Source organism: Cyprinodon tularosa, unplaced genomic scaffold, assembly GCF_016077235.1.
Source record: "Cyprinodon tularosa strain WSP-4 unplaced genomic scaffold, ASM1607723v1 ctg223, whole genome shotgun sequence".
NCBI lineage: Eukaryota > Metazoa > Chordata > Actinopteri > Cyprinodontiformes > Cyprinodontidae > Cyprinodon > Cyprinodon tularosa.
The window spans coordinates 880,474-902,843 of record NW_024038833.1 but is presented as its reverse complement, the minus strand read 5'-3'; the positions used below and the strand labels follow the sequence as shown (position 1 = coordinate 902,843).

The 22,370-nt window shown below is 36.6% G+C and overlaps 2 protein-coding genes across 3 annotated transcripts in view; one reads left to right on the top strand and one right to left on the bottom strand.

Annotated features, from left to right (window-relative positions):
• Positions 1-22,370, bottom strand: part of cacna2d3a (calcium channel, voltage-dependent, alpha 2/delta subunit 3a) — a 168,215-nt gene that overhangs the window by 15,450 nt on the left and 130,395 nt on the right. For both annotated transcript variants that reach the window (XM_038286306.1, XM_038286305.1), the window contains 3 exons: positions 2,746-2,807; positions 1,171-1,215; positions 1,028-1,090 (listed from right to left, as the gene is read on the bottom strand). In XM_038286306.1, coding sequence (XP_038142234.1) covers positions 1,028-1,090; positions 1,171-1,215; positions 2,746-2,807 — 170 coding nt within the window. The remainder of the gene's footprint in view (positions 1-1,027; positions 1,091-1,170; positions 1,216-2,745; positions 2,808-22,370) is intronic.
• LOC119784319 (leucine-rich repeat and transmembrane domain-containing protein 1) lies at positions 14,712-20,797 on the top strand. Its single transcript, XM_038286307.1, has 4 exons — positions 14,712-15,030; positions 16,895-17,276; positions 17,935-18,140; positions 19,369-20,797. The coding sequence occupies exons 1-4, from the start codon at positions 15,024-15,026 to the stop codon at positions 19,890-19,892; spliced, it is 1,119 nt and encodes a 372-aa protein (XP_038142235.1). The 5' UTR covers positions 14,712-15,023; the 3' UTR covers positions 19,893-20,797.

The window sequence follows — 22,370 nt, the reverse complement described above, 5'->3', positions numbered from 1 at the left end:
ATAGGAAAATAAAACAGTATCAAAGCAAGTAGGAAAAAAAATAAAATAAAAAATGCAGAAACAAAAAAGAACATTAAAAACTGTTGGACTAAAGAAAATAAAAAAGTTGAACTAATGATGTTTCAGTTGAACTGTTTAACTAGAACAGTCGAAGGCAATCCTAAATAAATGTGTTGCTAGTCTTGATTTAAAGGAACTCAGGCTTTCCGCACTTTTATAGTTTTCTGGAAGTTTGTTCCAGATAATGGGGACATATGAACTTAACAGTTAATTATACATTCATCTTAATTGAGATAACTGGTGGCCAGGGAGAACTTACTAAAAGTAAATTCTTAAATTTTGTAAAATGGTGTTTCAAAAACATTTTTTTTAGGCTGCACTATGTGCATGTATGTTTGCTTGATTGTATTTTTGGCTTGTGTTCTTGGATAGTACTCTTTTAGAGACCTCTTAGCCAGGTCATGTTTGTGAATTGAAGTAAGTTCTTAAAACATTGATAGGCAAAAAACACACAAATATATGAAAAGGCATAAAAAACAGGTATTCTCTAAACTGGAAAAGACAGCAGAATATATTGTTTAGGTAAAACTGGTATGAGTCATTTTTTTTCCAAAGTCAGTAAATCACTTCAAGTAAAAAGTTCCACATAAAAACATATACTTATCTAAAACTAAAACAATATTTTAAACATTAAAAGCATCTACCATGCATGTTGCAAACAGTTTAAAATATATATTATAGACGCCTTAGAAGAAAAAGGCATATATTTTTTACAAATCAAGATTTAATTAAAAAGACTAAGCTAAGGGTATCAAAACAGAAGACAAATGTAGGCCAACAAAAAGAACATGCAGAGAGAGAGAGAGAAGGGCAATAACAGCCAGCGGACTGAGTGACAGTCAGAGTGACAGCATGTCTGGTGACAGCTAGGCAGAAGGTACATGCTGTTATGGCACTCTATGATTGAAAGTAGTGTTTGCACCAGAATTAAAACTGAAATATATGTATATATGTACTCATGTCTTACCAGTGAATAGTCCTCAGCTACAAGAATGAAGCCATTGTTGTCAATGAGGTAGCAGTTAATATTCTGTCAATCAGAAATTACAGTTAAGGGCAGATTCATCATGTAACAAATCACAGACTAAGAAGAAAAAAAACATGTCTGACCTCATCATCACAGCTTATGGAACATTTCCCATCTAAAGCGGCACACTAAAAAATACCCATTAAAAAAAGGTTAGTTCAGCAAAAAAATGACTACAGTAAAACAACAACAGAAACAAACAATAATGAAAATATTGAGGTGTAGTGGTGCCTTAAAAGTGGTCAGCAGTAGGTATGAGAGATGAAATTTTAAAAAATCGGTCCTAATGATTTCTTAGATGTTAATTCTGTATGCAGCAGTTGACTAGAATGGAATAATAAGGAAACTCATTCTGATGCACACATCAGAACTCTAAAAAAACAGCAGAGGGTGCTATTCCTGTTCATTCACAGAAATGAAGAGATCTTGCAGGAGGATAAAATAGATGGGGAAACATTCTTTAACTAATATTCCAATTTTAATTTTCAGTATCCAACTTTAGCAGTTACCTAAACTTCTGGGACAGAAAAAATAGATAGCAGTGATTTCACCTTCTAGGGTTTTATCTATAAGGAAGTGTTGGGTGTTAAATTAGTTAAGGTGGTTTCTGATCCACACACTACAGTTGTAAAAAAGAAAACACAAAACAATAGCAAAGACTTCTGCTAAAATCTGAGTTGATAGAATTAAGATTTAGATGGAACCTTTTTTTAGTTAGGAAGACGAAGTATTGAGAAAATGCTGAGACCAAGAAGACCAGCTGCCTACTGAGTGAAATTAAAGGTGTTCTCAGTTGAGATCTGTCTGTTTGGAATTTAAACGACAAAAGTAAAAAATAATAATAGTAAAAAATACAAAGCTAGTGTTACAGTATTAAGATATACACTAAAAATTTTGAAAACACTGCATATTGACACACATGCATAAAAGGACCCATGTTTTGTCATTTTCATTATTGAAGAAACCAATAAGCTGTGAGGCTTTTAGCTTCAAAAAGTAGGTCAACACACTCTTTGAAAGACAGCCCAGCTAGGGAGCCACACTGAAATAAGAATTCTATATGACTCATGCTTTAACATATTAATAGTGAATCAGTAAACACAATTTACATCACATAACTTAAGCAACAGAGAGTTTTCTATGTTTTTACTTTTTTAAGGTGAGGATAATTTGTGAGGGTTATTCTCAGCATGATCTGTTATTGTTTATTGTCAGATCAACTGCAGTCACTACACCACTCAGCCTTGACTAAACTGCTTTGATATTGTATTTTAAATGGTTGTTGTGTTGAATTTGCTGGTCTTTTGAAGAAAATGTTCTACTTGCCTGCCATTTAATAGACTCCACCTCTCTCCAAATTAGATAATGTTAAATCTTGTTTACTACAACAAAGCAACTTAATAGACAGGTAAAGTAAAATCAATAATAATAGACTATAATTTCCAAAGTAGATGGGAAACATTCAACTAATACTCCCATTTTTTCAGTATACCATTTTAGTACGCATGGTGGCCGAAAGATGCAAAACAAAGTAATCACAGAAATAACACTTATGGAAAAAACAGTGTTGTGTTTCAGTGTTTTTAGATTTTCAAATGTGTTTAAACTTCACACATGGATGCTTTAAACCTAAAGCATGTTAGTTTTAGCACGTGTACCTGTCTGCTGGCTGTCCAAAATTTTCTCTGAAAAAACTCCAACTTTATCTGGATGCCAACAGCTAAAAGAGATTCACAGAAAAACAAAAACAAACATCAAATTTAGAAAAATGACTAATATCAGAGTGTGAATCAAACAAAATAACATTTTCAAAAGTAGTTTAGCTGTCTTGCAGGAAATATTGAAGGGAAAGCAAAGTATCCTACAAATCAGAAAAAATTGCATATTTTTGGGGGGATTTTGATGTGACTGTTCTTTTCCTGTGGAGAGAGACAGACAGACAGACAGACAGACAGACAGACAGACAGACAGACAGACAGACAGACAGACAGACAGACAGACAGACAGACAGACAGACAGACAGACAGACAGACAGACAGACAGACAGACAGATAGATAGATAGATAGATAGATAGATAGATAGATAGATAGATAGATAGATAGATAGATAGATAGATCCATCCATTTTTCATTGCGTATATCCCTGCTGGGGTTGCAGGGTTGCTGGTGCCTATCTCTAGCTGTTAATGGACAAGGGGAGTCCATCAGACAATCTATTTGACACAATATCATTGAAGGTTACCCAAGAGAAAAGAGGGTGACATCTATTTGCTTTTGTGTAAAGAGGGGGTCTCTGACTGTTTTTTCGACTGTCGTGTTGAAAATCCCTGAACCAGATTATGGACAAAGAAATAATTGTCACGGTTAAGTGGCACCAAGAGTAGAATGTTTTCTACTTCCTTATACAGTGTGGTGTTGCAATCTTGCTGTTTGTGCTGTACATGCCTCTTAGAGTTGGCCAAAATTAGGGAAGATCTGCATGTGTATAAAAGCTGTGGACATTGTGATCAGTGTCTCATTTTCTGTATGGATTGTACATGAGTCAGGCATAACCCAACCATTAGAGATAGGGTGAGGAGCTTGATCAGGAGAGGATTAGAGTAGAGCTACTAATCCTCCACATCGATGGAGTTAACTGAAGTGTCTTGGACATCTTTTCTGGACGGCCCCCGGACACTTTTCTTGGGAGGTGTTCCAAGTAGTTACACCAGAAGGGCCAGAACCAGGTAATGATGGAAGGACTATGCCTTAACTGTCTCACGACCTGGGAGTGCCAGTCACAGAAATGCTAGCTACCAGGCCAGCCGGGGGACACAGTCCAACAAATTAAGTTGGTGATAAATGTTGTAACCATACACGTAATGTATACTTAAATATTGAAAATGTCATACCACCATTATTGAATAAAATTATACAATACATACATACATACATACATACATACATACATACATACATACATACATACATACATACATACATACATACATACATACATACATACATACATACATACATACATACATACATACATACATACATACATACATACATACATACATACATACATACATACATACATACATACATACATACATACATACATACATACATACATACATACATACATACATACATACATACATACATACATACATACATACATACATACATACATACATACATACATACATACATACATACATACATACATACATACATACATACATACATACATACATACATACATACATACATACATACATACATACATACATACATACATACATACATACATACATACATACATACATACATACATACATACATACATACATACATACATACATACATACATACATACATACATACATACATACATACATACATACATACATACATACATACATACATACATACATACATACATACATACATACATACATACATACATACATACATACATACATACATACATACATACATACATACATACATACATACATACATACATACATACATACATACATACATACATACATACATACATACATACATACATACATACATACATACATACATACATACATACATACATACATACATACATACATACATACATACATACATACATACATACATACATACATACATACATACATACATACATACATACATACATACATACATACATACATACATACATACATACATACATACATACATACATACATACATACATACATACATACATACATACATACATACATACATACATACATACATACATACATACATACATACATACATACATACATACATACATACATACATACATACATACATACATACATACATACATACATACATACATACATACATACATACATACATACATACATACATACATACATACATACATACATACATACATACATACATACGTTGACTATAGAAGTGGATCAGTAGATGCTTAGCATAATAAAAAATATATACTTTCCTTTATTAGAAAAGAACAGACTATGATAAGAACAAACAATTTCTCTGTCTATTTATTGAGCTTCTACACTAGGCCAGAGTCACTTTTTAGGGTAGTTGTGGCTTGTGGAAAGAGTAGCTTTCTTGCAATTGAAAGTTTGTGCGCTTGATTTAGACTTCTCCCACCATTTTTTGATTTACCCTTGGGCAAGATACTTAACCCAAGCCTGTCTGTACAGATCTGGGACTTAGAGCATTAAAGTGTTGTGGCTGTCTCTGGGTTTAATTGTAAAATAACCTTGAGAATTCGGAGTGCCTAAAAAGTTCTTTTTTTAAAGCACCAAGGGACTTAAACTCCTAAAGATAAAGATAGATAAAGAAGGTTTTTTTTTTCAAATAATTTTTTTCTCATTTTTTAAAATTATGTGATTTACTGGTTGTTTGTTTTTTATTATTTTAATACATCATCACAAAGGTTTTCTAATAAAGGATTGTGGATGTATGCTAAACTTGTGGCTAATTGGTGAAAGAATATAGTGTAGCTGCTCATTAATGCTAGTGGTGATGGATGGCATGCAATATTTTTTATATTCAGATAAGCAAAGTGAGAGTCTAAGATTCTGGAAGACTTGCATTGTCTAAAAATCATCAATGGAAGTAACACCCAGATAAAGCAAGGTAAATATGCTCTTAGATTACAGTGTTTCATCCTTTCATGCCACTGGAAACAGTTGTAAAGTGATATATTTTTACTTAAAACAATCCTTTCATACTATAAGCATCCTAAGGATGGGAAAAGTAGTAATTTAACAATAGAAAATAGGTTCAAATGTGTTCTCACAGCTCAATGTAATGTGACAATATAATTGTGTAAATGCATGCAGTGGGGCGCCACTGTGACCCATTTTAGCTCCTGCCCATAGGAACAGGTGCAGATTATCCCATCTTAAGCTTTGCCAGATTCTTACGGCAGCCCACCATTTCTACACCCACATGAAAAACCCGGGAGAAGAGGCTAATTTAAGATACTGGGCAACAGGAATGAAAACAGGTAAGATGGAAATAAGATAGACAAATCAAAAGTACAGACACAAAGTTGTCAGAGAGGAGAGCTGTAAATCTGTACAATCCATTCCAGATTTGAAATGAGCAGACTAGAAATTCCTTCAGGAAACGTTAATGGTGGAAGGATTAATCTATTACAGTAGCTTGAAGGATTGTTCTGTGAAATGGCTGTAGGAGTTAAAGGTACTCTGATTTTTTTAATTGTACCTCAGACAATTCAGGATAACAAATCAACTCCACCTCACTAATACATGTCATCTATTTTTGTTCAGATATGTAATGTCCCTATGTATGATTTAAGAACATCGGAGTATTTATGCTCTGAGCTGGGTTTATGAATCCAAAGATGAAGAGAGAGAAAATCCACTCTAAATCCATCCCATCACAAATCTCCTATCAGTTTGGTCCCAAGCAGGGGGGATGACAACCAGTTTACTGCCTGCTGATATAGGATTTTAGCAAGGGTTGAATAAATGTGTAGGATGTTGAACAAGTGTTCGTACACCTAAAGGTTTTATTTTATCTTTTTATTTTATCAAATAGCAGATTTCTTCAGTGTTTTTCAGTTTTTTTATGTTGTTGTGAGATGAATCAAAGTCAGTGGGAGTCAGCACATGGACCGCATAATTGACTACAAATCAGTGCAGAAATGTATGTATATATATATATATATATATATATATATATATATATATATATATATATATATATATATATATATATATATATATATATATATATATATATATGGGGGGGGGGAGTATTTGAACACAGCTATTTTGCAGGTTCTCCCACTTAGAAATCCTGGAGCATTCTGAAAATGTCATCGTATGTACATTTCTACTGTGAGAGACATAATCTAAAAAAATAAATAAATCCAGACATCACAATGTATGATTTTTTTTAAACTCTTTATTTCAATTTCAATTCTTTTATTAAGGGATAGCCCCTTGAGATGATCCATCTCGTTTTCGAGGGGGTCCCAAGAACAACAGAGACAAACAATACACACAGTCACACATCCATACCAAAGCTCTTCATCACTACAAGCTAAACAGTCCAACATCTCTACACAAATATATTTATGCAGGTAAACAAACAAATAGAAAATATATGTATCTATATATATAGAACACTAAGCAGAAATAAAATAAGAACAAAAGACAAGTAAAGTACTCAGGAGAAAACCCACAATTGGAAAATCAGTTAAATACCGTATTTTCACGACTATAAGGCGCACTTAAACGTCTTTTTTTCCCCTCAAAATGTGCGGTGCGCCCTATGGTGCGGTGCGCCTTATGTGTGTTGTAACTGCGACTTTTGAGACCACCTCATTGAGGAGATGATGAAAGAGTGGCTGAATGTAAGGAGACCAGGTGTTTTTTTTCCACCCCTCACCATCGCTGTTAATATGTAACTCCATGCGTGCCCATCTCACAGCTGATGTGAAAAACATGGGGAAACAAATTAACGCTGCTTGACATCGGTGTGAACCGGACCCAGCAGGTGCAGCAGAAGCAGCGTGTTTACATGCAAAGTCAATGGTTGACGCGCATATAGGTGCAGCAAAAGGTCCCGCAGCGCATTTTGGTGCAGCACGTCGGGAGCGTTTAAGCATCTGAAGCGCCGCCAACGCGCTTCTGCTGCTCGAGATGGTAAAATTGAAGTTTTGCTGCTGGACGCGCCGCATCAACCAATCAGAGAAGCTGATCTGGGAGCTGCCAGCGAGACAGACAGCGCTCTGATGACATATGATATTAACGCAAATGGAAAAGGCTGGATGGATGCGTGGCTGAGGCAGGTGTATGTGAGAAGACTAGGTGGTTTTTTCCACGCATCACCATCGCTGCGTGCCCATCTCACAGCCGATGTGAAAAAAAGGTGAATCAAATGAACGCTGTGCTCGCCGTTATCCCGGGGGTCTGACAAAGGAGCTTCAACCGCTCGACATCGGTGTGAAGCAGCCGTTCGAAGTAAGGCTGTGAGCGGCGTGGGAGCGATGGATGACAGACGGAGACAACAGTTTCAGGATAAGAAGGCAGCGCCGGGCAGATTACGCCACAGTTTGCGGATGGATTGTAGATGCTTGGACTAAAGTGTCTGCTGGCTCTGTTGTTCAAGCTTTCGCAAAAGCCGGCATTATTTCTGAGGAGCTGCGCTGCACGGAAAGTGACTGACAGCGAAGAAGGGGAAATTGGCATGTCTGATTTAGCGCAGCTGTTTTATTCAGAAACAGAGGATGATGACTTTGATGGGTTTGATTAATACTTTGTAATAAATACATGAATAAAGCACAATCATACTCAGTTTTGCTCCCGCTGTATTTTTCTCCCTGCAAACTTAATTCAACAGCAGCCCCGGCGCGTCTCCTCCTCTTCAGCGCGGTGGCTGGCAGGTGTTTTTCATCTAAATAATCTAAATCTTGCAGCTATATTTGCTGTGATCAGTGGGAATAAAGTAGTTTTAATATGTTTTTAAGTGAGAAAGGCCACCTGAAAACTTAATAATTGCAGTCAGTTCATCCAGATTATCTATTTCTGTTGGAGGCGCTCAGACCCCCACATACCAGCGGTGCGCCGACAGGAGAAATCCTTTCGTTCACCGCGGCTGCTGGCAGGTGTTTTTCATCTAAATAATCTAAATCTTGCAGCTATATTTGCTGTGATCAGTGGGAATAAAGTAGTTTTAATATGTTTTTAAGTGAGAAAGGCCACCTGAAAACTTAATAATTGCAGTCAGTTCATCCAGATTATCTATTTCTGTCGGAGGCGCTCAGACCCCCACATACCAGCGGTGCGCTGACAGCAGAAATCTCTTCATCAGCAGCCTGTAGGCTGGGCAGCCTGGGGTTCACCGCGGCTGCTGGCAGGTGTTTTTCATCTAAATAATTTTAGCTGCAGGCACCAGGATACCGGCAATAAAAGCGAACATATTCCGTCAGCAGGTTTCAGGATTTTAAGTTAATTTAGGAGTGACCACAGCGCTGTGTCATCTGCGATGTGTCTGTCTCACGGCCAGCTGCCAGGTTTGATTAATACTTTGTAATAAATACATGAATAAAGCACAGTCATACTCAGTTTTGCCCCCGCTGTATTTTTAAATACGCAGTAGAGGTATTTAAAGGTAGTAGAGGACTTGTACCTGTATATAAAAAACGCGCCCTATAGTCCGGTGCGCCTTATGTGTGTGTTAAATACAGAAATGGGACACATAACTGAGAGTGCGCCTTTTAGTCCGGTGCGCCTTATGGTCGTGAAAATACGGTAAATAAAAAAGATAAGAAGGAAAAATAAGCATGTATATATGCACAACCGCACAGATGAATATAGGTACGGCAGCAGGTACATAACTTTTTGTTTTGTTTTGTTTTAAGGACCACGGCCAGGAAAGCAGGTGCACTGGTCACTTGAATGTAGAAAACTTAATAAGGATGATTTAAAGTGAGGAAAAGATGAAATTGATCTCAATGATCTGGGTAAGCTATTCCAGTCAGAAGGGGCTTTAAATCTGAAGGCACGTCTTCCTATTTCTTTAGATATGCTTGGAACAGAAAAGAACAAATGATCAAGATGTCTAAGTCCATAAGTAGACCTATATGGATTCAAATGGTTTTGTAAATAGGATGGATAATTAAAGAAAAAACATTTATAAATAAACTGAAACCAGTGTAACTGCCGTCTAGTCTTAGGTGATAAGAGGTTAAGTTGCTGATACATGTGACAATGGTGGGTAAGGTATGGGCATCTCAACACAAATCGACAGAGACTGTTGAAAACAACATTTAGAGATTTAAGGTGTGATTCTGTTGTATTCATATACACAATGTCAGCGTAATCAAGGATTGGAAATAAAAGCTGTGTTACAATTCGTAATCTGATCTGTTGAGTGAAACAATTTATAGAGCGATATAAGAGTCTAAGATTGAAATTAATTTTCTTGACAACGGAGTCAATATGTGACTTGAAGGAAAGATTGGAGTCAAGCAGTAGGCCCAAATATTTAAATTCTTCCACATTCTCCATAAGAGTATCATCCAGAAACCTTATTGACAGAGTATGATCTTGCTTAAAACGGGTTGTCCTGTTGTCAAAAAGCATACTGTAAGACTTAGTCTTATTAAGTATGAGCCCATTAGCTGTAAACCACTTCTGAATATCATCAAAGTCTGATTGCAATGAAGACTCAATCAAACTAATGTCAGGTTTAGCAGAGTAAATAACTGTATCGTCAGCATACAGCAGGATATTACAGTTTGAGCATACTTTTGGAAGGTCATTTATGAATATAGAGAACAACAGAGGGCCTAAGCATGAACCTTGCGGAACCCCATTTTTCATAACTGTGTACTGAGAAAGACAGCCATTGAAAGCCACAGACTGACGTCTTAAATGAAGATAAGAATTAAACCAAAAAAGTGACTGCTTACACAGACCGATACCATGCAGTTTGTCAAGAAGTAAATAGTGATTGACCAAATCAAAAGCCTTGGTGAGATCTATAAATATTGCTCCAGTAGGCATGTTATTGTCTAAAGAGGATGTAACATCATTGACAAATTTTGTGAGGGCAGTAGTGGTAGAGTAGTTTGGTCTGAAACCTGATTGCATCTCAGAAAGGACAGAGAAGTCATTGACATATTTAAACAATCGCTTAAAAATAATTTTTTCAAATATTTTTGCCACAGTGTTAATAATTGAAATTAGTCTATAGTTATTTGGGTCAAGTGGATCACCACTTTTATGTATAGGTGTTACTCTAGCATACTTCCACATGGCTGGAACTTCAGATGTGGATATGGATAAATTAAATAGATAGCATAGTGGAAATGCCAGGATGTGAGAGGCAATCTTAATAAACTTAATTTCCAGACTATCATTTATCTGTATGATACAGCTGCAAATAAGTATTTGAACACAATTCCACAATTCTGGCTGTCAAAGACCTTTTAGTCTGCCTTAAACATGTCCACCTCATCTCCATTTATTATCCGAAATTAGATGCAACTGTTGAGGTCATTAGCTGCATAAAGAAACTTGTCCACCCCATACAACCAGTAAGAATCCAATTGCTAACGTGGCCAAGACAAAAGAGCTGTCCAAAGATGCTACAGACTAAATTGTACACCTCCACAAGGCTGGAAGGGCTAGGGGGAAATTTCCAAGCAGCTTGGTGAAAAAAGGTAGCCTGACGTAGTCCGACTTAATTCTAGTCAGAATATGAGTCTGATACTGCTCCATAGAGCTGTGATTATGGGGCGTGTTTCGAACGAACCAGGAAAAAAAAATGCCTCTGCACTCAATTGGATAGATCTACAACCAATAAGAGCAACGGAGTGCGTGACGTATGTTAAGCGAGGCATAGTTGTTGTCCACAAAAATCAAAGCGTGCAGTTGCACGCCTATAATAAGATGAGACTTGATCGCGTTTCTCTGTTCCTCTTTTAAAATTAATTTGCTGTCGATATCTTCTAGAACAGACCTAATAGCAGAATCTACTCACCCAAACTCTCCAGTGGCAGCCATTATTGTTGTCACTCAAGCGCGCTTTGGTCACGTGGTTGATTACGTTACTGTTGATCATCTGTCCATCATCGTATAAAGCCCACCCTGACAATTTGATTGGATCGCCAGAGGGTGGGCGATCATACTCGCGCTACTATGGAGCAGAGCCAGACCGAACTTCCCGACCTCAAACTTTGTGGGCAGGACTAAGTTCGGAATAGCACCTAGGCTAGAAAAAAGGTCCACTGATGGAGAAATCTTTAGAAATTGGAAGGAGCTAAATATGATCGTCAATCTACCTCGGACTGGGGCTCCATGCAAGATCTCACTTGGTGGGGAGAAGCTGGTCAATGACCTGAAAAAAGCTGGGACCACCGTTTCCAAGGTTACTGTTAATACACTAAGAAGTCAAGGTTTGCAGGTTCCCCTGCTTAAACCAGCAAGTCAAGGCCCGTCTTAAAGGAAAAGTCCTTTAATAATTTTCGTTGCGATCACTGAATCTGGGAGCGGCCATTTTTGTCCAAATATAGTAACACCTCACTCCGGACATCTTCTGACAGGGATGTCACAGTGCAGTAAGCAGAACGCCATTCTCCCTGCTTTACAAGCAAAATCGATGAGAACTATTATACACACCCTCAATCAGCAAAGATTATTTTAGATTTCAAGAGGGCTTCGCCATTGAAATTTGTGAGAGCCATTGTTAAAGTGGCAATGCCCACGTGCATGGCAGCTGGATGTTGCAAAACATCGGGTCAAAGTAAAAAATAAAATTTGTTTTTTCACCTTCCTGATTCATGATCCAACATGGGTTCATCGTTGAATTGCCAACTTGAAGAAGCAGGATTTGCCATCAGATTTCTGGCCAGAATAAAAACACAGAAAATGTAGCCAACATTTCAAAGAAGAATGTTTTCAAGATGACTTGGATAATAGCACATAGATAGTACACCAGATACGACACAGGGACTTGCTCAACAGCCGATACCTCACTGTGACGTCACAAACTGGTAGGTGGCATTAGTGTTCTTTGACAAACATGGATGCCTCCAGTAAAACACATTCAAATAAAAATTAATCTTAATTAAAAACATCTGTGTGTAGGAGTGGGCCAAAATCACTCCTGCAGTGTGTGCAAACCTAGTGAAAAGCTATGGGAAACGTTTGATCTCTGGAATTGCAAACAAAGGCTGCTGTACCAAATATTAACATGGGTTTTCTCAGGTGTTCAAATACTTATTTGAAGCTGTATCATACAAAGAAATAGTTACAAAATCATGTGTCTCAAGTGCCTTGCATTCTTTCGCAGGATGCAATCCTTCAAGGGTTGTGAATTAATCTTATTATGAATTATGTTGTTATGTAATGGCAGTACCGCAAACACTTGGCATAAATGCGTCTATGAATGTGGGTATGACTTGTTGATTGAGTAGCTAAAAAAAAACAGGCAAGCAAAATAAAGCCCTATGAAAGTACAGGCTCTTATTGCTATATAAACTACTGTTGGTGTAGATATATTTCTTCCACTTAATTTACTGCAACTTTGAATATTTAATTATTAGTTTATGGCCAATATCCTGTCTTTTCCTTTATGAAAGGGACCAGATGGATTGTATGCCAGTTCCAAAGTAGAAATTAAGTAACTTCAAGTTAAACTAAGATTTAAAGTAACTTTAAATTTTTGGGTGGTACCATTTTGCAGTACAAACTTTACTTATATTTGAGAATTTATTTATCAAAGGATTTGCTTGAGTGATATTTTTCTTTAGTTTGCACTCTTTCCCCCTCTGCATTGTACCAAGAGATTTGGTGCTCTGACATGTGAATAGACTTCTATTTACATGCTCTAGTCTAGAATAGACTAGATCCAACATCGAATAAATAATTTGGAGGGGTTCCTAAGAGATACATTGTCAGTATTTACTAGAACTGTTTTAAAGAATAAAAATATAAAAGAGTTGTTGAATCTTCCCCATAAGCATGCATATATCCAATGTGTCAAGGCAGCTTTTTTTATGCTATTGACAGCTCATCAAGATTAACTTGATATATTAGCATATGGCTTTTAAGCAGATTCAACACATTGCAGAAGGATGTATGCAAATAATGTTCAATAGTGTTTAAAATATGCCTATGAATATGAATGTCTGTGTGCAGGTCTATGTTTCTTTGAATGTTTTTTATTATATGTTGAAGCTACTTGATAATGAATGGGCTGACATCTTTACTTAGATGACCAACTGTATTTAATTTAGGACAGGACAGTTTGAAGGCATAATTAAGGCACAAATTAATCTAATAATATGCGCAGGAATAGATCTGAATCTGAATTAATGAAAGAGTAAATATCCAACAGCCAGAGAACTCTTAAAGCTTAAAGTAATTAACATTAGTAAGGATTCATCCACATTAGCTTAAAAGGCAATCTTTAAAGAGCAAAGAAAGGTAAAAAAAAAATCCTAGTAGTTTATTACAGGCTCTTAACGTTGGGCTGTGAGCGAGCATGAATGTGTGCATTTGAGCAATCCGAGTTGCTGTGCTGAGGGCGTTTTCTGCCAGCCCCTCTGCCCACGGGCTTTGCATAATATTATCAGAGCATGTCACATAATAGGCATTGTTTATTTTATGTGCATTAGGTTTTTTTTTCTCTCTATGCAATCTATTTCTAATTTTGTCTTCTTTAGTTCTTGCTAGAGCATTAGGTAGTGTAGCATGAATGTTGGTGGATGTGTTTGTGCTTTGATTTAAGAGGCACAGCTGTCCAGAGGGAGATGACACACAATCATATACACCAATGCAACTGGGAATAAAGGGAGGGGTGTGTGTGCAACTGTGTGGGTGGGGATGGGGGTGGGGGGGGTGAGCAAAACAAATAGTAGACAGAGTTTTAATTCTGTGTCAAATCAAAAGATTTTAAAAATTCTGTCAAATTTGTACATTCAGTCAACGTTAATATGGCAAACAGTTTGAAAAATAAAAAAAATACAGGAAGCCAAATGAGAAGTTGAGAGATAGTAAGAGAGCAACACAGAGAGATAGAGAGTAAGAGAGATAGAGAAAGAGAGAGAGTGGAGAGAGACAACAAGCTCTGAACTCCAGTGATTCCCAGACTGGCTGACTGTGAGCTTGTGCTCTGATCTGCCTGCTCTGATGGGGTTTCATGCCCTCGCAGGCACCGCTCAGGAACCTGAGGGCATCACTGGTTTCTGCTGCTACTATTTTTTCCCTCTAATTTCTACCCATTGACCAGACAAAACGAATGAAATCTGGGACCAGACAATCTCAGCCTAGATGACGGCAAATGGACCCTACACCAGTGACGCTCACAGCCAAACAAAAAGGGAGCTAAGAGAACCCTGAATGCAACGCGGCCCAAAGACAACTGACAGAAAATGAGAGGTAGGAGCTCCATTTCTGGTTTGTTTGGATGTGTAAATTCTTAAAGTAGTTAGGCATCAATCAGGTTTTAGAAATTACTTCAGTGAGAAATTACAATAATATTTTTACATTAACCTCTTCATATCAAGACAGCGTTGACCCTTTTTGAATGTTGCAGTCTCTGACATTGTTGACAGTGGAGCTTATTCAGAGCTGCACTTGCTCGGGGATATTTGGGCATGTCATTGCAAACTTCTTTGTATAGGCATCATCTTGAAGGGACAAAACAGAGCAAAGAAAATTGTGCTGACCGAAATTTCGTAACTGCTGTAATAGTGCTCATGTTTACGTGTAGAATTGTTTCTTTCACATGCTTTAATCAGCAAGTAAAAACAATGACCAACCAATTAAATATCCTGACACGAAGTCCCCAATTCTCGTCGCTGAGGTAACCAAGATAGATATTGAAGTGATTATTCCCATATATTGTTGAACCAATGACATAATTTAAATCCCACAAAAATAGCTGGTTTCATAACCTCATGTGCTTAAAGGAGTAGACTATGATTTAGTAGATGTAATCTAAGCCATTCATTCCTCAGCTTGGGGTCACAACCCCAGGAGGGTTTCCAAATAATTTCTAGTGGCTGTGAAATAATTTTGGAGTAAAATAAAAATTCATGCCAGCAATTAAAACATAATTGGACACTGTTGAGAGTTTAACATGCTTTATTGCTTGCATTGGTATGTGAATTTTAAAGCATGCTAGAGCACATTAAAAAAGAGCCACTGACATGGCCAAGTTTCCCAACCACCAGAAACCCCAACTATATGTATCAATATATTATATTATATAAACTGAGTACTGAGGTTAGATCAAATGGTAAAGGCTCAACTACAGAGACATGACTGCTGAATTACAAATTAAATATGTCAGCACGAGAACTCTGTTTTATAATATGTAAGTAGAAAAAGCATTGACCTCTGAAGAGATTTAGAGATTTCATAAGAACTAACAATTGAACTGCAACGCTAACAAAAGACATCAACATACACAAATTAGAGCTGTATTTAAGGTAAAAACTGATTTCCATGTACAGAAATTGTATTAGCTAGATGAAAATCTTATTAAATATTTGTATTTATGAAAATAAATATGGTACACAGGCACAGCTTGACTACCAGTGCAAGATCTGTTGTGTGGAAGCTATAGTCATAGGCCTGGGATAGAGCTTTATTTCATTGAGCCTCCAGCTAGTCAAGCCAGTGCTATAAATACTACAGTTATGTTCCAGAAGGAATGGACATGTGAAGTTATCTCAAAGGGAATCAGACACCCAATATGTGCTGTGTATAGATTTGTGTGTGGGTGAGGGGTTATGAAGGTTTGGAAAAGTCACCAGGGGTCGCTGTATAAGGGGGTGGAAAAGGAGGTGTTATTGCAGAGAAGTAGTCGTGCACATTGACAATAAGTTTAATTTCACATCTGCTCAAGCAGAAACTAAAATCAGTGGAATAAAGCAAAAAGAATGCAATACATGTAAAGATGACACTGAATCTATTGTGATCTATTCAGTTACGTTAGAACAATCCATCCATCCATCCATCCATCCATCCATCCATCCATCCATCCATCCATCCATCCATCCATCCATCCATCCATCGTTTTGTTATCTCATGTCCTTGGGTTTCCAGAAAGGTGCTTTAGATAAAATGTATCATTACTAGTGACTGACGGCAATCAAACTGAGACGATATAAATAAATGATATTGATAAATAAATGCTCCATAAAAGTTTAAGGCTGTATGTTTTTGGCATTAATATAAAAAGCAACAGCAATTCCACCTGATGCTATAATATCTCTTTCCTGTGTCTCTACATTAGTTTTGGTGTTTGCCCTCCTATCCTCCCTTCCTTTGTCACATGCCTGTCCAAAGGAGTGCAGCTGCACTAGCAACAGCAAGGTGGTGGACTGTCGGGGACGGGGCCTCTATGACATCCCTCGGCTACTGCATCCAGCTACACAGGAACTGTACCTCCAAGATAACCGTATCAGAGGGCTGAGCTCAGTTGCTTTCAAGGAAATACCTCTTGTCCGCATTCTTGATCTGTCTAATAACTCTATAACAGCCATATCACCGACTGCTCTGCTTGGTCTGAGGACATTGCAGCACCTCAACCTCGCATACAACAGCATCAGAGAGCTTGACAAAAGGCTGTTTGGACCTATACGCACTCTTTCCCACCTTGACCTCTCAAACAACAGGTTAAGTATGGAGGCTTAAAATCTTCCAGAGATTGTGACACATACAAACATAAAACAAATAACAGACAACACTAGAAAACTTAAAAGGAAACAAAAAATGAAGTTTTTCCTACATAATTGGACAGAAATGAATTATAGGGAATGCTGCAAGTTAAAAACTTACACAATACCTCTCAGCAATATATATTGTTCTTAACCAAATTGTGTTCATTGTGAAAACCTTTAGTCTTTTTTAAGTGGATCTGCTATCATAAATCTAAGTACCATATGACAAATGGTTTATAAAGTAAGCTTTTACAATAAACATTAATCCTGCTGCTACATTTTAGATGTATACCAAAGATAAGTACAAGTGCAAAAGTGAACCAGATAAAGATTTTTATTACAGAGCAAAAATGTTAAGGATATGCAAAATCCTGTCTTTTCAAACAGGGAAAACATGCAAACGATATTACAATTGTTGTTAAAATGCATGAAAAAGAAAAACGAACAGCCAAGTTTAAGTCTAAACTGTTTTTCATCCAGCTCTTCTGTGAAATATTTATATGACTATAATTGATTGTGTCATGATCATTTTAATGTATTTTGGATTCAGTTAGTTCAGACCAGAAACTCACAAGCCGGTTCCCCATTTTTTTAATATCATGTCTTGTGATAGCCTGTGGGGCTTGCCAGGAGCCATGGGGGACAGTCTGAAAAACCTCAGCTACCTGGGGTTAGCAAACAACAGGCTAACAAGACTGGATCGCTCATTGTTGGATGCCATGACCCACCTGGACAGCCTCACACTAAGAGGCAACTTCTGGAGGTGTGATTGCCAGCTCATTGGCCTCAAACTGTGGCTGGAGACCTACCTCTTTAAAGGTTAGACCATTAGTTCATTGTTATGTTAGTCTTGCCATGGTGGCACTGCTGTTAAATACATACATGTAAAATATGAGATTTTTGACATCAGCCAAACGGTATTTCATTTAGCGGAAGATCGAATGTCCTAAAGATATCAGATGAATTACTTTTATCAACTCAACTGCTGAGGGTCTTTCTCCATTGGGTTTGCATCCTAACTACTGAGGAATGTATTTTTTCTTGGTTTATCATTTTGAGACAACCACATATTCTAAAAATAGTAAGCTAGAAACAGTGTGTATTTTATAAAAACAAACAAGATCACTTCAATGGTGTATATATACAGTGCTTCTCTCACCTAGAAATTAACTCAAGTTTTCAAATTTGGACAAAATCAATGTAGCCTATATTTGTCATAGATGATTGTGTATTGATTCATTTGTGTACTACAATCAGTAATGTGTTGTAGTAGAAGCACAGATATCTTGTATTCTTTAAATACTGTTTTTTTAGTATAACAGGATTTTAATACATTTACAGGCATGTATTGTATTATGATTTGGTAAGAAAACACTGAATTTACAGCTACATTTTATTTCACTAGGTACTTTGTGTACAAAGGAGAATCTTTTAAACACTATGGCTTTCTCGATGAGAGAATGTGAGCATCATGAAGCCATATAATCTTCTACGCTAGGCCAATACAATGGGCATTGGATAACAAAATTACCACTGTGTAGTGAAGGCAAAGCATTCATGGAGTTAGATGATCCGCCTACATCTCCAAGATACTCTGACATAAATGTTTTCTCCCAGATGAAAATTCGAATTAGTGCAAAAAAAAACAATGAACCCATATTTAAGTAGGCACATAGATACAAGGCTAGTGGGTAATCAAGTTGACAAATTTGGAAGTGTGCATTACAAGATACCGGATCTGAAGGAAGACAGTAGAGGCTAATGAACTATTGCTTTAACATTCAGGAAGACCCAATTTATTTGGTTCTTTTGATCCCAATTACAGATAATTTCAGGTTTTACACATTTAACACATACTAATGCTGCTTATTCACTATAGATTAAACATTTGAAAAGATGAACCAGTCTTGGCTAAGTTAGGGTGACTATAAATTCTATTTTCACCATAAACTGAATTTAAATTGTGCAATATTTTCTGAGGAGAAAAAACAAGTTTACATTAAACTTATGTCTTGATTCTCTCTTTCTCCATATCTCTGCTCTCAAGGAGGAGTTGTGGATGAAGTTCTCTGCACTCAACCAGAGGAAATGAAGGACAAAGACTTGCAGAAAATCCCATATCAGCTGTTTCATGCATGTATGACTACAAGTTACCATTACCTGTTTGCCAACATACACCATCTAGAGTCAGAGAAGCTACTGAGAGGCCACATCCATGGCAACCATGCCCATCCCTCCAGCCACTCTCTTCATGTCCCCATGGCGATAGGTGAGGGTTTTGGTGTTGGTGGAGGGGGAGGAGGGGGAGGGGGCATGGCGGAGTGTGAAACTAAACAGAGGCACCGCCCTGTCAACCTGCGCCATGCAATTGCCACGGTGATCATCACAGGTGTAGTGTGTGGGATTGTGTGTTTGATGATGCTGGCTGCAGCAGTGTATGGGTGTGCCTATGCGGCAATCATGGCCAAATATCAGCGTGAGTTAAAGAAAAATGAGGAGCTGGCTGCAGCGCAGGGGGCCGATCATGCTACAGCAGACGAAAAGGAACCACTGGAGAATGCTATTGCTTAAGAGCTGGTAATATTTTCCCTCGACTGTAAACTTCTTCCCTTTAACCTAACTATCTCTGGTTGCCATGTTCGGGTTTGCACATATGTGTAAAAAGTGAGATTTTTTTCATTTTTTTTAACAAAAAGTTTACCTAATATTGAGAGTGGGGTAGCGATATTTAACAGGTATTTGACTATGCACTAAGAAGAGTATCTTCCACTTTAAGCAGATTTCAAAGGCTGAATTCAAATGTGAATTCAAAAATATACATTTTTTGTTTTGTCTGGGAAAAAAAGCATATCAAAAGCATCTAATATATATTTCTATGTGTGTACTTGTAGGTATTCGTAACATAAAGCTTTGGTATTGGTAGAATGAATTATAGATTTTATTTATTTTTGTCATTGCTCATCATTTTCAGTCTGTTTTTGACTCTCAGTAATCCATATTAGGCAGCTGTTATATGTTGTGTCTTTTTTTATTTGTATTAGTAATCTGCAATTGAAAACAATAAGTCTGTGAGTCTAACTTGTGCTCGAGGAAGTGTGTGTGCTTGTACATGTGTGTTCAGAGAAAGATTTATCAGAAAACAGCAAATTTAAGAGTCTGTGCCTAAATGCTTAAAGGTTTGTGAAAGAAATATATTTTTGGAGAGAATATTTTCTGGAAACTCAAGTAAAAATGAGAAATTTATTGCAGCAATAATGAAACAAACTAAAAAGAAAATAGCTGGGACTCAGCCTTTTTGTATGTCTTATGATTTTTTTTCAGTTCTTAATAAAAGAAAATTCTGTGAGGGTCATGCTTATACATGCAAGTGCTGATTTTTTTAAGATCAGTCATTTTTGTGACAAAATACTAATTACACAATGGTAAAACTGTCCTTCAGTATGTATGATATATAATAAAGAAAACATTGTTCTCAATTGATGTATAAATACTTGCAGTCAATTTGAAAAGGTCTGTGTCCGTGCGAGTGAAAATGAAATATGATTTATTTTCCTATGAACTAGTTATATAGCAACCTGCAGTTTGAAGTATTTTGATAAAATCTATATGAAAAATATGTCTTGCATGTGTTACAGGTATTTAGCTGACAAAAAAAGCTCTTTATGGCAGGCCAAAGTTAGTGTCAAAGCAAGGCAAATGTAAAAACCTAGATCAAATATTTTGAAGTGAGGTTCTGTTTTTTTTTTATTGTTGGCAACTGTTATTTTGCCTCTAGCTGAAAGATATCATCTCACTGTGAGATTATTATCAGTGTAGTAGAAGGCAAGTGCAGTGCACAGCCTGCTGGTAATTTTTAATAAATTATATTTTTTTATTATAAATAATAAAGTATATATATACATTTTGATAATCTACTCTAAATTTGGAAAATTAGTTTAAGTGAAATTCATCTCCCTACTAATTAAACATGCAAGCTACAGAAAGTAGTTGTTAGGAGTGATTTAACATGATCCAAATAGGAAAATGGCCAAGAAAACTACATGCTGAAATAAATTCAAAAGATACATCAAGCAAGTATTAGTTGAGTGTGTTTACACCAATGGAAAAATGCTACTTTAGCTTTCTTGTTTATTTCTGCTGCTTAGAAAAGATTTTTTGTTTCATTAGTTGGGTCATACAGATTAAAGGTGGAAAAAGTTAGCTGCATACAAAGGATTATAAGATAAACTAAAGTTATCTTAAGATGGCAGCTGCTTCCTTTTAGACTGGCATAAGGTTCCTTTCTTTATTTACAGCTAATACATTACTGACTGCTACCGAGATCTTCCCCTGTTTTAAAAACTATCATTGTAAAATCTAAAAGGTAGAACCGTTTATGTAAAAATATACCAATCTTTAAGTTTGTTTGAGTGACAAAGCGGTACTTTTGCTGCTGTCATACAAGTAATCATAATGTAAAGACTATCAAGTGCAATGTAAAAAATGTTCAGCCAACCAACATGCGGAAAGGACTAACTGAACCAAAAAACAACAAACCAAACAACTAAATTTTTATGTTGGTAAAAAAAAAAATTAAAAAGTACCAAAAATAAATAATAGTAATAATTAAAAAAAGTAAAACGTTTGCTATTTTAAGTTGACCTCACTAAAATCTTAGGAAAATGTAGATTTTAATTTGCCTGTTAAGTTTCTTGACAAAAAAGATGTAGTCTTTAATTACTTTTTTTTCTAACCTGGGATATTGTGATAGTTTTAAGAGAACTATCTCATATATGACAATGTTATTTTATTAATAACTCATCTAATCAAGCAACAGAAACAAATTTCCCTGTTTGATGGTTTCAGCTTTCATCCTCATATGTTTTTTTTTGCATATATAGTGTGACAGAGAACATTTATATAATTAAAAGGATTAATGTACTTGATGTACCTTAGTGGCACACTGAGGTACACAGATGCCTTGGGTTTTCATGCTTGATCAAAGTCAGATGGTTCTGTGAATTTCATGGTAGCAGTTTTGCTGCACGTGGCATGGGATGTGACCACAAA

What these genes read in the sequence shown, in the direction of transcription:
- LOC119784319 (XM_038286307.1), top strand. An exon ending in CTTGACCTCTCAAACAACAG is followed by an intron (nt 17,277 to 17,934) that starts GTTAAGTATGGA and finishes GTCTTGTGATAG; the next exon opens with CCTGTGGGGCTTGCCAGGAG. An exon ending in GGAGACCTACCTCTTTAAAG is followed by an intron (nt 18,141 to 19,368) that starts GTTAGACCATTA and finishes TCTGCTCTCAAG; the next exon opens with GAGGAGTTGTGGATGAAGTT.